This window comes from Leptopilina heterotoma, unplaced genomic scaffold (genome assembly GCF_015476425.1).
Source record: "Leptopilina heterotoma isolate Lh14 unplaced genomic scaffold, ASM1547642v1 Lhet_68, whole genome shotgun sequence".
Taxonomy (NCBI): domain Eukaryota; kingdom Metazoa; phylum Arthropoda; class Insecta; order Hymenoptera; family Figitidae; genus Leptopilina; species Leptopilina heterotoma.
This window is the reverse complement of record NW_025111157.1, coordinates 3,424,582-3,444,458: the sequence shown is the minus strand read 5'-3', so window position 1 is coordinate 3,444,458 and position 19,877 is coordinate 3,424,582. Positions and strand designations below refer to the sequence as shown.

The 19,877-nt window shown below is 20.8% G+C and overlaps 1 protein-coding gene across 2 annotated transcripts in view; it reads left to right on the top strand.

Moving 5' to 3' along the window:
• Positions 1–19,877, top strand: part of LOC122510311 — a 352,060-nt gene that overhangs the window by 253,186 nt on the left and 78,997 nt on the right. For both annotated transcript variants that reach the window (XM_043624853.1, XM_043624852.1), the window contains exon 3: positions 16,830–17,143. In XM_043624853.1, the coding sequence (XP_043480788.1) occupies positions 16,830–17,143 (314 nt within the window). The remainder of the gene's footprint in view (positions 1–16,829; positions 17,144–19,877) is intronic.

Here is a 19,877-nt window from a genome sequence, read left to right as displayed (position 1 = left end):
ATAATTGTATTTTGTATATAAATATAAATTTTATTAAATTAAAATTTTTTCTACATTTTATTAAAAATTCTATTAAACTAATTATTTTCTAAAGGCTTAATCAAAAATTTTTTCATTTATTTAATGTTTCTGTTTTCTTATGTATATTTAATTAAAAAATTTCTTAATAATCAAAAATTTCGTAAAATTAAATTGTAGACAAATAAATTTGAAAATTCTCGAAGAAACTTTATGAAAATTTGAATTTTCGTAGAATTTTCTAATAAAAATTAATTTAAAATTGAATTTCAGTTAAAATTTTAGGTATAATAATTGAATATTAAAAGAATTATAGTTTGAATTTTTAGAAATAATTGAATTTTGAAAAGGTTTTAAATTAGAATCTTTGAAAATCTGAATGTTTCATACTTTTAATTAAACAATTCTGTAGAAATTAATTTTTTTCAAAAAAGTTCAATTGAATTTTTTTTATATTATTTCAATTTTTTTATTTTTAACTAAATATCTAATTGAAGAATTTCTTAATAATTGAAATTTCGTAAAATTAAATTGCAGACAAATGAATTTGAAAATTCTCAAAGGAACTTTATCAAAAATTATTAAAAGAAATAATTGATTACTTCGAGTCAAAGACTCGGAGTAATCAATTTCTTCATGTTTTACAATAATATTTTTCAGTTATTGAATTTCAAAAGGTTTAAATTTACAATTTTTTAAAATCTTAATATTTAAAAAGTTAATTAATTAAAATTATAAATATGAGTAAACTTCATTTTAAAATAGATTAATTACTCTCCTCCTAAAATGTTTTGCACGATTCAAATTTCAAATAATTCTACTTTTATAATTAAATAAAAATCAAAATAGATAGAAAAAAGCAGAGGGAAACCTTAGATGAGAAATAATTAAAAACTTAAAATAAAGGAAGATTTGAAGACAATGGTCTGTTAATTTGTAGGAAAAAGAAACAAAAGAACCATAGAGTTTTGAAAACATTTGTAAAATGAATCAATAGAAAAACATCAAGTTAAAAGCATTTCAAATTAAATTGACTTTTATTTTAAAGAAGTTTTTTTTTTCTTTTAAAGAAAGAATATAGAAAAGTCGAAACTCTGATTTCTTTAAAAAAAAAAAAAAAAGAAAAGATTTTAAATAAGAAACGGTGTTTAATTGAAAAGCAGGACACAATTTGACAAAAACAAAAAGGGGCATATTTATCATTTTTTTTTTTTAATTAACTTTTTCCAAATGTTGGAACATTTTTATCAAAAGTAATTTTAAAGACCAATTTAAAACATGATCCACAATCATTTTTCTCCTCTCTCTAAACTAACTCTATTCGTCTTTTTAACGCGTCTGGCGCTCTCTTTCTCTCTCTCTCTCTCTCTCTCCACCCTCTTCTTGTCGACTAAATTCAAGTCCTGACGCTCGAATTACCCGCTGGCACTGGTGCCAAATTATGGAATAATAAGGCCATACGAATCTACTTCCGTATATATATATATATGAAAATGATAAAATGAGCTAGTAGAGAGAAAGAGAGTATAATATAGTGCGAGAGAATGAGAAAAAATTTTCCCATCAAGCTTTCAAAGTTTCAACTGATATGTGACTAATAGATGAAGTATGTGTGATGACAGTGGAACTAAGTATATGGATGAAAATGGGATTGAAGAGAGGAGAGAGGGGGGATGAGAGGTGAAGGGGTTAGCGAGTGGATTAGAGAAAGTCAAGCAGAAGCAACCGGGGAAGATGGTATAGTGATCCAACTTGATACAACTTTGCCAACAAGTTGGTCTTAACTTTGTGCAACCGCGAACCGCCTGTGTCGCACGCAAATCCTCACTTCTATAAATCCAACGGTCCTGGAATATTACGTCACGTGCCTCAGAAGTATGAGGAAGCGAAACGTGTTTCCTACAAGTGGATAACCCAATTCTATCGTGTTTGAATCTTGCCTTAATGCCTATATCCTTTCATTCAACTGTATCCAACGTTACTAACTCTATTAATCGTTGTGTGTGTATTATTGGAGAAAATTGGAGGAAAAAGAAATTTTAGTTTTCTTTTCATTCTCTTTTTATTCACTTGGTTCTCTATTTGCCTCTTTCTCCTCAAACTTTATTCCTTCTAATTTTATCAATTAACCTTCGCGCTAACAAAGATTTTTGTATACGCGGACTACCGGACGGCCACCCGGGGTGGCTAAACGCTATTTTACTTTTATGTTCCCAAAACGATTAAAATTCATCAAACATTTTGTATATAATTATGTGTTAATACAAATACTGTATTTTAATAATGTTTAATGACATTTATGACATAAAACATTTATGTTTTATTATTAAAAAATTATTTAAACAAATTATTGTTATTATTTACCAACTTTTCGCAGAATACACCTAGAAAGTTGCAGTTTTTTCCTAATTTTGCAATTTACTAAATCTTATATATGATTACTGATAAAGAATAGAAATTGAATAAAAATTGAACTATATTTTAAACAATTTTTAAACAAATTATTGTTGTTATTTACCAACTTTTTCCAGAATGCACCTAGAAAGTTGCAGTTTTTTTTCCTAATTTTGCAATTTACTAAATCTTATATGATTACAGATAAAAAATAAAAATGTGTAAATGTGTAAATTAGAAAAAAAATTCAACCTTGTAGGTTCATTCTGTAAAAAGATGGTAAGTAACAACAATAATTTGTTTAAAAATTGTTTAAACAATAGTTAAATTTTTATTCTTTATCAGTAATTATATAAGATTTAGTTAATTGCAAAATTAGGAAAAAACTGCAACTTTCTAGGTGTATTCTGGAAAAAGTTGGTAAATAATAACAATAATTTGTTTAAATAATTTTTTAAACAATAGTTCAATTTTTATTCTTTATCTGTAATCATATAAGATTTAGTGAATTGCAAAATTATGAAAAAACTGCAACTTTCTAGGTGCATTCTGCGAAAAGTTGTTAAATAACATCAATAAGTTGTTTAAAAATTGTTTAAACAATAATTCAATTTTTATTCAACTTTTATTCTTTATCTGTAATCATATAAGATTTAGTGAATTGCAAAATTATGAAAAAACTGCAACTTTCTAGGTGCATTCTGTAAAAAGTTGGTAAATAACAACAATAATTTGTTTAAACAAATAAAAAATGTATTATAACATCATAATATATTTTATTTATTAATATAAAACAATTTTACTGTATAAGTTTAATGATTTTATTTTTATTTTTTTGCAATATAAAAAAAACACCCGGTCAATTTTCAGTATTCTTGTACATACTTTTTTAATTGTTATAAATAAACAAGAAGAAATGTAAAAAAAAATTTATTTTTGTTTTTTTCGAAAGTAGATAAAATTTTGTTCAGTGAGTTAAAATGTCGATTCGATTGATACGAAATTCGAGCAGATATACAACATTATGTATTAGTTGGCCACCCTGGGTGGACGTCCGGTAGCGCGAAGGTTAATAAGAATTATTAACCATTTATTTATTTTTAATAATAATAATAATAATAATATATAATAATAAATATTATATAAATAGCAAAACTACTTAATTTTTTTCTTGACATTGTTACTTTAAAAGATTTGCTTTTTAAAATTTAATGAAAATTTTTCATTTTCTACAAAAATATAATTTTTCTAACATAGTTATTCTTTGAATTTAATTAATTGAACAACTCGTATAGAAATCGCCAAGATATTTCTAACAGCAACTTGCATGCAAGATATTTAATTAGAATTCTTCAAAAATACGATTATATTTCGAAATAATTTTTAAAAGTAAACAAATAAAATTTATTAAAATATTAATAAATTCCTTCGAAGAATTTTATTATTTAGGAAAATAATTGAATTCTCTAGAAGAATTTTGTTAAAAATTTATGAAAATTTCAATTAAATACATCATTATTTTTAGAAAATTTTAATAACACTTTTTCAAGAAACAATTTATTCGGAATTTCTATAAACTAAATTATTCAGAACTTGACTACTTTTTGTTAAATAAAAATTTAAAAACTTATTCTTCTTTATTTCTTCGCTGGAATTAAGAGAAAAACCTCATTAAATTTAATTATTTCTTAAAATTGCAACTATATTTTTTCCAAAATTCAATTATTTTTTTTCTTAGAATTTTTGAATAGAAAATTATTGAAAAAATTTAAGAATCTTTAAGGAAATATAATATAAGTAATAATTTTTTAAAATAGAAATTTAAATATTTTTATACTTTTGCTTCCCTTAAATTTTCAAGTAATTTAATTTAAAAGTCTTTGAAAATTTAATTAATACCTAAGATTCTGGCTATAACGCATCAAATATTCAATTATTTTTTTTTTATATTTTAAATGAAATTTTTTTTTAAATCAATTTCTATCAGAATTCAGCTACAAAAAATAAATTATTTAAATAGAAAAATATTTGTAAATTCATAAAATAATGTTTTTTCAAAAATAGAATTATAATTATAACAAATTATGAACAATTTCTTTCAAGTTTTTAAAATAATCCTGTTTGTTAATAATTGAAATTAAACTGATAGAGGTAGAGCTCTCAAGAAAATAATTAAAATTAAACATTTAATTATTGAATTTTATTAAAATTTCAGAAAATAATTGAATTCTTTTGAAAAATTTTTATAACGATTTAAAAAAAATTTGAATTCTTTCTTGAAATTTTATTAAAATTGCATTAGGAATAATTGGATTTTTGCGAAGAATTTTACTATTTAAAAATATAATTGAATTTTTTTTTTGAAGAATTCATTAAATTTTAGAAAATAATTGAATTCTATTAAAATTTTTTATAGCGACTTAAGGAAAAATTGAATTTCTTCATGAAATTTTTTTTGAAACTAATTGAATTTTTAAAACGAATTTTACTATTTATAAATATAATTGAATTTTTTTGAAAAATTTATTAAATAATCAAAAATAATTGAATTCTATTCAAATTTTTTATGCCGAAATAAGAAAAAAAATTGAATTCTTTCTTGAAATTGTTTTGAATGTAATTGAATTTTTGCAAAGAATTTTACTATTTAAAAATATAATTGAATTTTTTTTGAAGAATTTATTAAAATTTTAGAAAATAATTGAATTTTTTCAAAAAATAAATAAATAAATTAAAAAAAAAATTGAATTCTTTCTGGAAATTTTTATTCAAATTGTATTAAAAATAATTGAATTCTCGCGAAAAATTTTGTTAAAATTTTTTAAAATTGTAATTAAATTATTTTTGAAGAATATCTTTGAATTTTTTTTTTTAATAATTGAGTTTCATTGATAATTTTAATTAAAAATTTGGAAAATAATTGAATTTTATGAACAATTTCTTTCAAGTTTTTAAAATAATCCTGTTTGTTAAGAATTGAAATTGAACATTTCATTATTGAATTTTATTAAAATTTTAGTAAATAATTAAATTCTATTGAAATTTTTTATACCGAATTAAGAAAAAAAATTGATGTCTTTGGTGAAATTGTATTAAAAAAAAATTGAATTTTTGCAAATAATTTTATAACGAATTAAGAAAGAAATTGAATTCTGTCGTGAAAATTTTTTTTTGAAATTATTTGAATTTTTGCAAAGATTTTCCCTTTTATAAAATAATAATTGAATTGTTTCGAAGGATTTATTAAAATTTTAGAAAATAATTGTATTCGTTCGTGAAATTTCATTAAAATTTTGTTTAAAAATAATTGAATTTTTGCAAAAAAAAAATTTACTATTTATGAAAATAATTGAATTCTCACGAAGAATTTTATTATTTATGAAAATAATTGAATTTCTAAAAAAGAATTTACTATTTATGAAAATAATTGAATTCTCACGAAGAATTTTATTATTTACGAAAATAATTGAATTCTTGCACGAGGAATTTGATTAAAATGTTTGAAATTAATAAACAAGAATAATTAATTAGTAAATTAGTAGATAATTGAATTTTTTTAAAGTTCGAATCTGAAATTATTCAAAAATTCACATTTTTGAAAATAGAAATTTTTGTAATTTGCATAATAATAATAAATTGAATACCACGTTTCGTAACATTTGCTACTATAATAATTTATAATTGAAAAATGAACGAAAAAAATGAAATGAATTTAATTAAATGTACCTATTGAAATAATTTTTCTCTTCTTTTTGAATAAAAAATTCTTAATAATGAGAAAATAAATTGTTCAACATTTATAATACACATTGAAAATAAAGAGTGCCATTGAATTGAGATTGTTCAAAGTTTGAAAAATTATTCTATTTCAAGTTTCTTATGAGCTTTTCCTCGTTAATTAGATTAATTAATACTGTGTCTATAGTGGCGTGAGCTCGAAAGATCTTTTGACCTCCGCTTCCTTCGTCTTTGATCATATACCAGTAAAATGGATGTAGACCTCGTATAAGTGCTATGAAATGTCCCATAGCACTCGGAACAAATTAGACTTCTCATCTTTTTTTTTCTTCTTCAGACACAAGCAAAAAGACGTCGGCAAAACAGATTAGGGTCGTCACTGCGCACGTCGAGTGGATTGTGATTATCATCAATTAACACATATATCTTTATAGAGAGTCATTTATATATTTCTCTCCGTCTATTGCGATGCTTATTTTTATTTTTATCTGTTTTATTTATTTTCACTTTTCTTTATTAATTATTTCTATCTATTTCTATTTATTTCTGTTTATTCTTATTTTTTATTTTTATTTATTTCCATTTATTTACATTTGCTTTTGTATATTTTTATTTATTAATTTTTAATTATATTTATTTTTAAAATACAGAAATTACAAGTAGAAAATTAAAAAAATACTGTTTTTGACATCTATCAACATATAATGTATTTTTATTTTATTTTTTTCCCACTGACTTTTCATAACATTATGTATTTTTTCCAAATGAACGGTAGAAAATCACTGCAATTTGATATAATTAAACTCTAGTGGACAATTCCGTTTGATATCTCAATAACAGATTTTATATTTAACTCTAAAAGCTCACTATAGATGTACATATTTCGAAATGGAATTTACCATTCTGTTTGAATTTATACAGAATTAGCCAGAAATCATATATTGATATTTCTCCGTTTTACACTCACAGAAGAATTTATTCGAAACAATTTATTTTTCAATATAAAACAAATAATTATTTAAATATATAGTAAAAAATTATTTAAACATAAAGCAGAAAATTGTTTAAATGTATAGTAAAAAATTATTTAAACATAAAGCAAACGAATTTATTTTAATATAAAATTTTATAACTCAATGAAATAAATAGATTACAATAAAACGTTAACCAAAGAATTATTTGGTTCAACTAAAAATTTTGTTTCAACCATCAAAGGATTTAAAAAAGAACTTTATTTATTTATTAAAGTAAAACAAAAATTTAATTCAAATAAGAAATTATTTATGATAAGCGAACTTTAGTACTAAACTAAAATTTATTACTAAATTAAATTTTACTCTAAAGTAGAATTTAAATAAATTTAAATTTATTTTAAATTTTAATTTAAATAAATTTTACTCTAAATTAGCATAAACATTAAACTATTGCTAACACAGTAAATCGTGAGGTATTAAAAAGTGTTGCAGATTAGATTAACACCAAAAAAGATTAAAATAATCATTTTTGGTGTTATTTTTTACAATGAATGAAATTTTAGTTCATTAAATTTTTTTATAACTATAAAACATGAAGATATCGACAACTCCGAGTCTTCGACTCGGAGTCATCGATTTCTTTATATTTTATAATAATTAAAGATGACCAAGTAATAAAATCATTATTTTATATTATAAGAATATTCTTCTTCTTCAAAATTATTTTCATTATTTCAATTCAATTATTATTTTCAAAAATTTTTAACTACAATTTTACTTTATATCTACTATTTTTAATAATTTTCGAAAAAGTTCTTTGGCAATTTTCCAATCCATTTGTTTGCAATATTCAATTTCACGAAATTTCAATTATTCCCAAATTCTTTAATTAAATGCATATTAGAAAAGAAAAACTTCAAATAATATAAAAGAAGATTCAATTGAACTTTTTCAAAAAAATTAATTTCAAAATTCAATTATTTCTCAAAATTCACGCTATATTGCTTTTAATATTCAATTATTATTGTCTAAAATTTTAACTAAAATTCATTTTCATGAAATGAAAATCAATTTTTATTAGAAAATTCTACAAGAATTTAATTATTTAAATGGAAAAGTAAATAATTTATTGAATAATTGAATGTTTTTCAAAATTCAATTCTGTTAAAGAATGTTATTAACAAATTTTTAAATAATTCAATTCTTTTGTCAAATTTTATTAAAACTTGCATGAACATAATTACTTTTTTCAAGGAATTCAATTATAATTGTATGAAAAATAATTAAAACGCTTCGATGAGTTTTATTATTAGTCAAAATAATTGAATCCTTAAGAAGAATTTTATTAATCTTGAAAATAATTGAATTTCTGCAATAATTTGTAACTTCTCTAAAATTAATTTTTTTTCTAGTGTTTTTAACTAAAATTCTTCAATAAATCCATTATTTTTAATAATTTTTAAAAAAGTTCTTTGAGAATTTTCAAATTCATTTGTCTGCAATTTAATTTTACGAAATTTCAATTATTCGAAAATTCTGCAATTAAATATATATATTGAAAAATAAAAACTTGAAATAATTTCAATAAAAATCCTATTACACTTTTAAAAATAATTAATTCTACAGAATTGTTTGTTAATAATATGAAAAATTAATAATTTCAATGATTTTAATTCGAAACTTTTTCAAAATTTAATTATTTCTAAAAATCCACGTTATAATGCTTTTAATATTTAATTATAGTCTAAAATTTTAACTGAAATTCATTTTTAAAAGCATTTTTATTAGTAAATTCTACGCGAATTCAATTATTTAAATACAAAAATTTATTAAAAATTTATTAATTTCATGTTTCTTGAAATTAAATTCTCATAAAAAATGTTATCAACAAATTTTTTAAATCATTACATTCTTTGGACGAATTTTGCTTCCTCATAAAGGAAGCCTTATAGTGATGTCGATTTCCGAATTTTTTAGAATCAATTATTTTTACAAATTTTCAAGTGTAGTATATATAATTCGTCGAGAGGAACAAATGTCCGGATGTATGTGTGTGTGTGTGTGTGTGTGTCACCGATTCTTGTGGACAAATTTTCTCTTACACGTCTTGACGGATTTTGATAAAAATTTTTAGGTGTATTACGGTCATGAATACTAAAAATCAGACAGAAGGATTTTCAAAAATATCTAAAAAAAAATTTTTTTTTAACAATTTTTTAATTTTTGAAAAAATTAATTTTTGGATTTTTTAAAATAACTTTTTTCTATATTAAAATTTTCATTAATTCTTGTCAAAATTGCATTCCTGACATAAAAACGAATCGATTCATGTATATAAAGTATATATTTTATCAATATTTATAGAATTAATAAATATTTTAGATTTTCATAAAAAAATTGAAATTTTGTATTTTTTGAAATTTTATCTTAATACTTTAAAACATTAATTTTTTTTTTGATTTATTAAAAAGAAGATTTATTAATTATATTTAATAAGCTATTATAATTATTTAACTTTTAAAATTATATATAATAATATATATTGAGGAAGCTTAATGGTCATGAAATGAACAACTTGTTAATAAAATTTTTAAGAATAATTACATTTTTCGAGGAATTCGATTAAAATTGCATTAAAAATAATTAAAATTCTGCAATGAGTTTTATTATTTATGAAAATAATTGAATTCCTAAAAGAATTTTATAATTTTTATAATTGAAATTATAATTGAAATTTTGACGAGAATTTTGGAAAATTTGTGAACTAAATTGAATTTCTGTGACGAATTTTATTGCTTTTGAAAATAATTGAATTTCTTTAAGGAGTTTTATTATTTATGAAAATAATTAAATTCTTGTATAGAGTGTTATCAAATATTTTTTTAAACACTTGAATTTCCATGAAAAATGTTATTATTAGTGAAAGTAATTGAATTATTGTGAAGAATTGTATAAAAATTATGTTAAATAATTGTTTTTTCGAATATGATATTTTAAATTAATTGAATTCCCGTTAAATTTTTATTATTTATGAAAATAATTGAATTATTGCGAAGAAATTTATAAAAAAAATTTGTAAATAATTGAATTCCTGTAAAAATTTTTATTATTTATGAAAATAATTGAATTTTTGCGTAGAATTTCATTCAAATTTTTTTTTATAATGGAATTCTTTTGGAAAATTTTATTGAAATAGTAGATATTGAAAATCATTGAATTTTAGAAAACTTTTGAAAATATTTAAAACTTTGACAAGAATTTGATTAAAATTTTGTAAAATAATTTAATATCACAGAAGAATTTTATTATTTATAAAGAGAATAGAAATTTTGACGAGAATTTTTTTAAATTTTTGAACACAATTAAATCGTTGACTTCGGTGTTTTATTTAAAGTAAAATTTCATTCATAGTTAAAAATAACACCAAAATAGATTATTTTAATCCTTTCTCGTGTTAATTTAATCCTAGAGAGATTAAACTGTTGCAGATTATTTTAAATTTTTAATCCATTCGGGTGTTATTTTAACACTTCACGTTTTACTGTGAAACTTTGTCTGCTAAAACTTAATTCTACTTCAAAAAATAGAAAATTTGATTCAAACATTTTTCCCAGAGTGCAAAAAAAAAATATCTAAAAATTAACATTTAGAGAACAATTCTCTAATTTAAAATTTTTTTTCCGAAATTATAATTTGAAGAAACACCACGAGGGAAATTAAGAACATGACAACATTCTTGTGGGACTATTATGTATAACATGAAGAATCATGTGACGAAAGAAACCAAACCCACGAGACCATATCGTATCTTTTTTTTTTTTTTGAGAAATTTTTCATTTTTCCAACAAATATTTATTTTGCATAATTCGCAAAAATACTTGTCAAGTACATTAATTGATCATAAATTCAGTTTTATCGACTATTTTCCCCTCGGCTATTTTTCACATTTCCCCTTTTCATGGGGGTATATAGGGCTAAAAAAAGAGAAGAAAAAAAAGAGGGGTATGAGACTAACGATCACGCCATTAAGCGGACGATCCTATCTCCATTCTTTTCATTTTTTTTTTTATTCTTCCATACCCCCGCGCGCGCTTTTCTATATACTATATATATTAGTTTGTGAGAATCTGAATTGCAATTGTATTTGAAAGTCTCAGTTAAAATAAATATATTTATTTTTTTCTTACAAACAATCGAGAATAAAGGGATTCTCTCTTTTGACTTGGAAAAAACAAAAGGAGAGCCATTGTCTTTTATTCTGTATCTGCGATTTTTTTTTCAAACCTCTTTTCTTGAATGTAATTAAAGCGAAGAAAATTGTGTAACGGTAATTAAAGGGACACTTTTTGTGGATAATGCGTTTCTAAGTGTGGAATTCAATTTTTCTTTGAAAAAAATATTTTTTATCGTCTCTTAGAGGGGGAATTTTTTTATTTAAAATATTTTGTGGTATTTATTTTAGTTTTCCATATTTTAATACTTTGCTATTTAATTTAATTTTTTGTATTTTTATATTTTGTTACTAAGTTTTATTTTATATATTTGAATATTTAATATTAAAATAAATAATTTTCCTTTATATTTTGATATTTAATATTTAAATAAATAATTCTCCTCCATATTTTGATATTTAATATTTAAATAATTAATTTTCCTTAACCGACAGATTGGCTCAGTCGGATAGATGCCTGGCGTTGGTGGTCGTTTAAGGACCAAGGGTATAAGTACCCTTGGTTCGCGCCCACTTGGCTTGGTATTTTTCCGGCACGTGAGACAATCTGAGCGGGAGGTTTGACGTCGAGGTATAATGATGTGCACCGTCGATTATTGTCCGGTACACACCATTAGAACTCGACTGTCGATAAACCGGTTGTACTCAGAGAGGTTTTCTACAGTTTCCCTCTTCTCTGGCGAGAAAACCCATTGACGGGTGGTCCAGGCGTAATGCGAGTACTCCTAATAAAGTCGGCTGTAGACGCAAATTAGGTTAATATATAGAAAATTTCTAAAGTAGAATGGTTATGCTTAATCCAAAAAAAGTATTTCTCGGGGACTCTTGTCGAAGTGCGTAAGGCCAATAGGGCAGGAGTATAAACAATAAAAAAAAAAAAAAAAAAAAAAAATAATTAATTTTCCTTTATATTTTGATATTTAATATTTAAATAATTAATTTTTCTTTATATTTTGATATTTATAAACAAAGTTTGTAAGCACTTTTACTTGTTTCTCTATTTAATAAAATAGAGCAAATATTTTATTAAAATATTCTCAATTAAAAGCGTTTGTCAGACAATTGTGATTTCGAATTAAAAGTCGTTTGTAATTATTTATTTACTTCTTTTTCATGCATTCCCCTTTCTTTATATCTTTTTAATATTTTATAGAATAATAAATGAAAAATTAACCTAGAAACTACACGAAAAAAACATAAACTATAAACTATTCATAAAATTTCTATTTTTCATGAACAGGAAACTGAATTCCAACTTAATAATTTAATCATTAAATTTAATCTTCAGAGCTCAGATATTTTTAATAATTCAATAAAGTAAAAAAAATGTTTAATATATAAGAACAATTAGTTTCGATTTTTTATTTTACTTTCAATCAAATTATTTTCACATATTTATTCAAATGCAAATATAATCTTGAATTTTATATTATTTAAAGTACCGTTTTTATTGGTAATAAATAATTTATTTTATTTTATGTTATTTACTTTTATTATAAACTAGCAAATGTTGCGGAACGTGATATTCAATTTATTATTATTATGCAAATTACAAAATTTTCTATTTTCAAATATGAATTTTTGAATAATTTCAAATTCGAACTTTAAAAAAATTCAATTATTAACTAATTTTTACTAATTAATTATTCTTGTTTATTAACTTTGAAAATTTTAATAAAATTCTTCGCGCAAGAATTCAATTATTTTCATAAATAATAACATTCTTGGTGAGAATTCAATTATTTTTACAGATAGTAGATTTTTTTTCAAAAATTCAATTATTTTTAAACAAAATTTTTATAAAATTTCACGAACGAATACAATTATTTTCTAAAATTTTAATAACTCCTTCGAAAGAATTCAAATATTTTTTTAAATAGTAAATTTTTTACAAAAATTCAATTATTTTCAAAAAAAAAATGTCTCACGAAAGAATTGAATTTTTTTCTTAATTCGTTATAAAATCTTGGCAAAAATTCAATTTCTTTCAAAAAAATTTCACAAAAGAATTCTATTTTTTTCTTAATTCGATATAAAATATTTCAAAAGAATTCAATTATTTTTCAAAATTTTAATAAATCCTTCGAAACAATTCATTTTTATTTATAAATAAAAATTATAAAATAAAATTTATAAGTAAAATTCTTTGCAAATATTCAATTATTTTTAATACAATTTTAATAGAATTTCAAAAGAATTCAATTATTTTCTCAAATTTAATAAATTTTTCCAAGAAATTCAATTATATTTGTAAATAGTAAAATTCTTTGCAAAAATTCAATTATTTTTAATGCAATTTTAATAAAATTTGTCAAAAGAATTCAATTATTATCTAAAATTTTAATAAATTCTTTAAAGAAATTCAATTATATTTTTAAATAGTAAAATTCTTTGCCAAAATTCAATTATTTTTAATATAATATCAATAAAATTTCTCTAAAGAATTCAATTTTAAAAAATGTTTAATAATATTTTTTGAAAAAATTCAATTATTTTAAAAAATTTTTACAAGTCCTTCGAAACAATTCAATTATATTTATAAATAGTAAAATTCTTTGCAAAAATTCAATTATTTTCAAAAAAATTTCACGAAAAAATTCAATTTTTTTTATTCCTTATAAGAATTTTTAAAAAGAATTCAATTGTTTCTAAAATTTTAATAAAATTCAATAAATTCAATAATTGAATGTTCTATTTCAATTATTAACAAAACACAATTATTTTAAAACCTTGATAGAAATTGTTCCGAAAATTGAATTATTTTCAAAATTATTAATTAAAATTATTAAAGAAACTCTATTATTTAAAAAAAAATTCAAATATAAATTTATATAAATATAAATATAAATTTTATAAATTCAAAATAAATTTTTTGATAAAATTCTTTGCAACAATTTCGATGATTTTCAACACATTCATTTTAAAGTTGAAAATATTTTAAAAGAAAAATTATTAAAAAAAAGTTAGGAAACAAAACAGCAAACAACAACTAATTTCAAACTGCGAAAAGATTACTGGAATACAATGATTATTAATATAGAAGAAGATGATGATCCTAAAGTTTTGAAAGTTTAAATGAACGACGATATTTTTATTACTTATTGTAATTTATAAATTTAATTATTTTTTTAATATTTAATTTAATTTTTAAATCTTTAACGTCCGAGATATTTTGTAAATGAAGGCAAATAAAACGAAAACATTGGGACAACGAATAATTTATTTACTCCAAAGTTTCGAAATCTAAATGATTTCCTCTTCAGGGAGTTTATCCAAAAAATATACACAAAACTAAAATAATAATAAAAAATAATTTAACAATAATTAAAATAAAAATTGATGAATAATTATCTTACCAAAAATCAATAATTAAAATAAACGAATAAATCAGGGCATAAAGTTTAAGTCTTCGTTTATTTTAATTATTGATTTCTGGTAAGATAATTATTCATTAATTTTTATTTTATTTATTTATTGTTAAATTATTTTTTATTATTATTTTAATTTTGTGTATATTTTTTGGATAGACTTACTGAAGAGGAAATCATTTAGATTTTGAAACGTTGGAGTAAATAAATATTTTTATTCATTGTCCGAATGTTTTCTCCTTATTTTATTTATTTGCCTTATTTTATATTATTTATTATATTTATTATAATTATTTATTATAAATATAAATTGAAAAAAAATTAACTTCATAATAATTTGAATTTTCTTTCATTCTTTCATTTATTCACTTTTTCTGTCCCTCACACTCTGAAGTTGACTTTTGTTTATACTTTTGTTTTTTGTTAACTTTAAATAGATTGTATATTTTATTATTATTGTTATAATTATTTTTATTTTAAAATTAATTCAAAATTGAAATGACAAATAGAAATCATCAGCATTTTTTTCACTTCTTTTCATTAAAAGACTAAAATTTTGTTAAATATTATGTTTTGTCAAATTGAAATTTTGCAGATTTTTGTTCTTTATATACTTCTAAATAAATGATAATTGAATGTAATTGAATTCTTAAAAAGAATTTTATTATTCATGAAAATAATTAAATGTTTGCGTAGAATTATATTGAAAATTTTTGAAAATAATTGAATTCTTTTGAAAAATTTTATTAAAAAAGTAAATATTAAAAATCTATAAATTGAGGATAATTTTTAAAAACAATTGAAAATTTTGCCAAGAATTTTTTTAAAAAGTTTTGAAAATAATTGAATTCTTGTAAAGAATTTTATATCACATTTTTTTCAAATAATTGAATTCCTGGGAAAAATTTTATTATTTATGAAAATAATTGAATTTTTGTAAAAAAAAAAATTTACAATTTTTGTAAATATTGAATTCTCACGAAGAATTTTATTATTTAGGAAAATAATTGAATTCTTGCGAGGAATTTTAATACAATTTTTGTAAATATTTGAATTTCTTTCAAGAATTTTATGGAAAATTTTAAGGAATAATTTAATTATTTTGACTAATTTAATTAAAATGGTACTAAAAAGTATAATTGAAATTCTACGATTAGGTATTTTTCAATATAATTGAATTTTTAAAAAGAATTTTATTTTTTATGAAAATAATTAAATGTTTGCGTAGAATTTTATTAAAATTTTTGAAAATAATTGAATTCTTTTGGAAAATTTGATTAAAATAATAGATATTGAAAATCATTGAATGGAGGAAAATTTTTTTAAATAATTGAAATTAGGAAAAAATTTTTTTTGACATTTTGGAAAATAATTGAACTTTAGAGAAGAATTTTGTTAGTTATAAAGATAATTGAGATTTTTACGAGAATTTTCTTTTTGAAATTTTGTACATGGTTGAATTTTATAAGAAGAATTTTATTTATTTATTAATTTTTTTTTTAAACTAATTGAATTTATCCAATTTTTGTAATTTCTCCAAAATTGAACTTTTTTAGTGTTTTCAACAAAAAATTTTAAATTCTATTATTATTAAAATTGGTAATTTTATTTAAAATATGAAGTAAGAAGTTGCTAGTATTATTTAATAATTATTGATTTTAATTCTAATTCAAATTCTAAACTGATAAATATTATTAAATATTATTATTATGAAATATTCCTCATAGAGGAAGTATTTAATAATACTCGTGAAAAAATGAATTTGAAGTAAAAGATTTTCCATTTTATTTCAAAGAATAATAATGAGTGCATATACTTCAACCTCTTACGAAAATAAATAATTCAGTAGAAAGGAATATTTTTAGTTTTAAATTTTTCTCTTCCTTGGGAAATTATTTATGAAAATTCAGAATCGTATAAATATAGAAAGAGAGAGAGAGAGAGAGAGAGAGATGTACGTAATTTGCTTTTCGGAAGAAAATGAAATCAGAGAAAATTATTCCTCATCTCTATCTGAAATTATCGGATTACAAGGTTTTGGTTGGAAATTTGCTGGATTTAAGATGGAAGGTAATTAGATTTGATCCAATTAATTACAACTTTCAGGTCGAACTCACGACGCCACCTACACCCTTTACCGTCTCGGCGAGAGGCTCTCCTCTGGAGTGAGGCAATACGTTGAGACAGGAAGAACGGATGGTCTTGATACAGGGGGCGAATTTCCAAACATCTTACAATCGTTCATTGGCCCTTCAGTGCCACAGGGCGAAGGGACAAGTATTGCGAGAGCATTTCTTGATGGCAATCATTCTCTCATCAGCGTAGTGGCTCGTATTAATCCAAGTCCTGATTGGTTCATTGGGGTGGATTCTTTCCAACTCTGCGTCGAAGGCAACTGGGTGGATACAGTTACTGTTGAGGTAAGTCGAGAATTTTTTCTTCTTTTTTTTTTTCTTTCTTTTGTTTTTCTTTCACTCCACACTGTATCTTTCAGAAAAAAAAAAAAAAAAAAAAAAAGAAATCTCTAAAGATATCAAAAACTCGAGTCAGGTGTTGAACTTCGCTCACAGGCGCTAGTAATTAACAGGATATTGGAAACTTGTTCCTCCTTATTTACTAGCCAAACGTTACAAATTTTTTAGCTTTCCTCTATTTTTACTTTATTTATTTATTTTCCTAGTTTTTTATTTTTATCTCTATTTATTTTTCAGTTTGGTTTTTTATTTTTTTTTTTTATTTATAAGGCACAGGTCAGAGAAGTCAGGAAAAGTAAAATTGATCAGGGAAAAGTCAGATTTTTTTAAAAGTACTAGAAAAAAATTTAATTTTCAGAATTCATAAAAAAATTTTGAATTTTTGTGTCTTTTTTGTTTGCCTCAAAAACTATGAAATTACCACGAATTCTAATAGAAAACCTTCAATTTCAGACAAGAATTTATTTTTAAATAACATAATTCTTTAAAAAACTATCATAAAAAAATTACTCAGAATAAATATTTAAAAATAAATTGAATTTTAAAAGAGTTGCGTTCAAATTTTCATAAATAGATGAACTTCAAAAGGTTTCAATTTGAAATTTTAGAAAATTTCAATTTATGAATTAATTTAATTAGAAATTTTAAAGAACTTAGATTTTTGAAAAAATTTTAAAAGTATCCAAATTCTTCTGAAATTAGTTAATTTTTTTAATACATATATTTAACTAATTATTGAAAATACTGGATTTATAGAAGAATTTTAGTTAAAAACACTAAAAAAAATTGAATTTTGGAGAAGTTACAAATTACAATTACAATTATTTTCCAAAAATATTTTAACGAATTAATTATTTCAATTATTTTCAAAAATCTACAATTATAGTAAAAAATTTTAAAAGAATTCAATTATTTACAAATTTTTTATAAATTTCTTAGCAATAATTCCATTATTTTCATAAATAATAAAATTGTTTAGTGGGATTCAATTATTTTCAGAAATAATATAATACTCATCGCAGAATTTCAATTAGGTTTAATATAATTTTAATCAAATTCCTCGAAAAATGTAATTATTCTTAAAAAATTTTTTGAATAGTTTCAATTCAATTATTTTCAGAAATAATATAATACTCATCGCAGAATTTCAATTAGGTTTAATATAATTTTAATCAAATTCCTCGAAAAATGTAATTATTCTTAAAAAATTTTTTGAATTCGTCGAAAAAATTCAATTATTTAAAAAATTTGTTGATAAAATTTTTTATGAAAATTCAATTCAAAAAAATATTTAATTTTTCAATAAGTTATTTACTTTTGTATTTAAAGAATTGAATTTTCGTAAAATTTTCTTTAAAAAATTGATTTAAAAATGAATTTCAGTTAAAATTTTAGATAATAATTGAATATTAAAAGCATTATAGCGTGAATTTTAAGAAATAATTGAATTTTGAAAAGGTTTCAAATTTAAATTTATGAAATCTGTTTTTTTATACTTTTAATTTTGGAGTCTTTTTTGTTTGCCTTATAAACTATGAAATTACCACGAATTCTGATAAAAAAAACCTTCAATTTTTTCCATTTCTAACAATAATTTCTTTTTAAATAAATTAAATGTTAAACAACTATCATAAAATAAATAAATTATTTAATAAATAATTTTACATAAATATTTCAAAATTAATTCAATTGGAAATTTTAATGAACTTAAATCTTTGAAAAATTTTAATAATTCAAAATCTTCTAAAATTAGTTAAATTTGTCAACATATATTTAAAATTTAAATAATTATTAAAAATAATGGATTTATAGAAGAATTTTAGTTAACAACACTAAAAAAAATTGAATTTTGAAGAAGTTACAAATGATTGCAGAAATTCAAGTATGTTGAAAAAATTTTTGTCAAAATTTCAATTATATTTTTAAACAATAAAATTCTTCTCTGAAATTCAATTATTTTCAAAAATTTAAATAAAATTCTTTTCAAAATTTCAAAATTCCCTTTATTCAATGATTTTCAATATCTACTATTTTAATAAAATTTTCCAAAAAAATTCAATTACTTAAAAAGAAAATTTAATAAAATTCTACGCAAAAATTAAATTATTTTTATAAATAATAAAAATTTTACAGGAATTCAATTATTTACAAATTTTCTCTAAATTTCTTTGTAATAATTCAATTATTTTCATAAATAATAAATTTTTTCGCAGAAATTCAATTATGTTCAAAAACATTCAATAAATGCTCGTCAAATTTTCAATTATCATTATAAATAAATATTCTTCTTCAAAATTCATTTATTTTCAAAAATTTTAATAAAATTCTACGCAAACATTTAATTATTTCCATAAAATTATCCCTAATTTAATGATTTTCTTTAATATCTACTGTTTTAGTGTAATTTCACAGGAATTCAATTATTTACACATTTTTTATAAATATCTTCGCAATAATTCAATTATTTTTATAAATAATAAAATGCTTCTTAGAAATTCAATTATTTTCATAAATAATAAAATTTCATGGCAAAAATTCAATTACGTTAAACAATTTAAAATAATGCTCGTGAAATTTTCAATTATCTTTGCATTTTATCTCCGAAATTCAATTATTTTCAAATATTTAAATAAAATTCTTGGTAAAATTTAAATTATTTTCAATAATAATTATCCTTAAT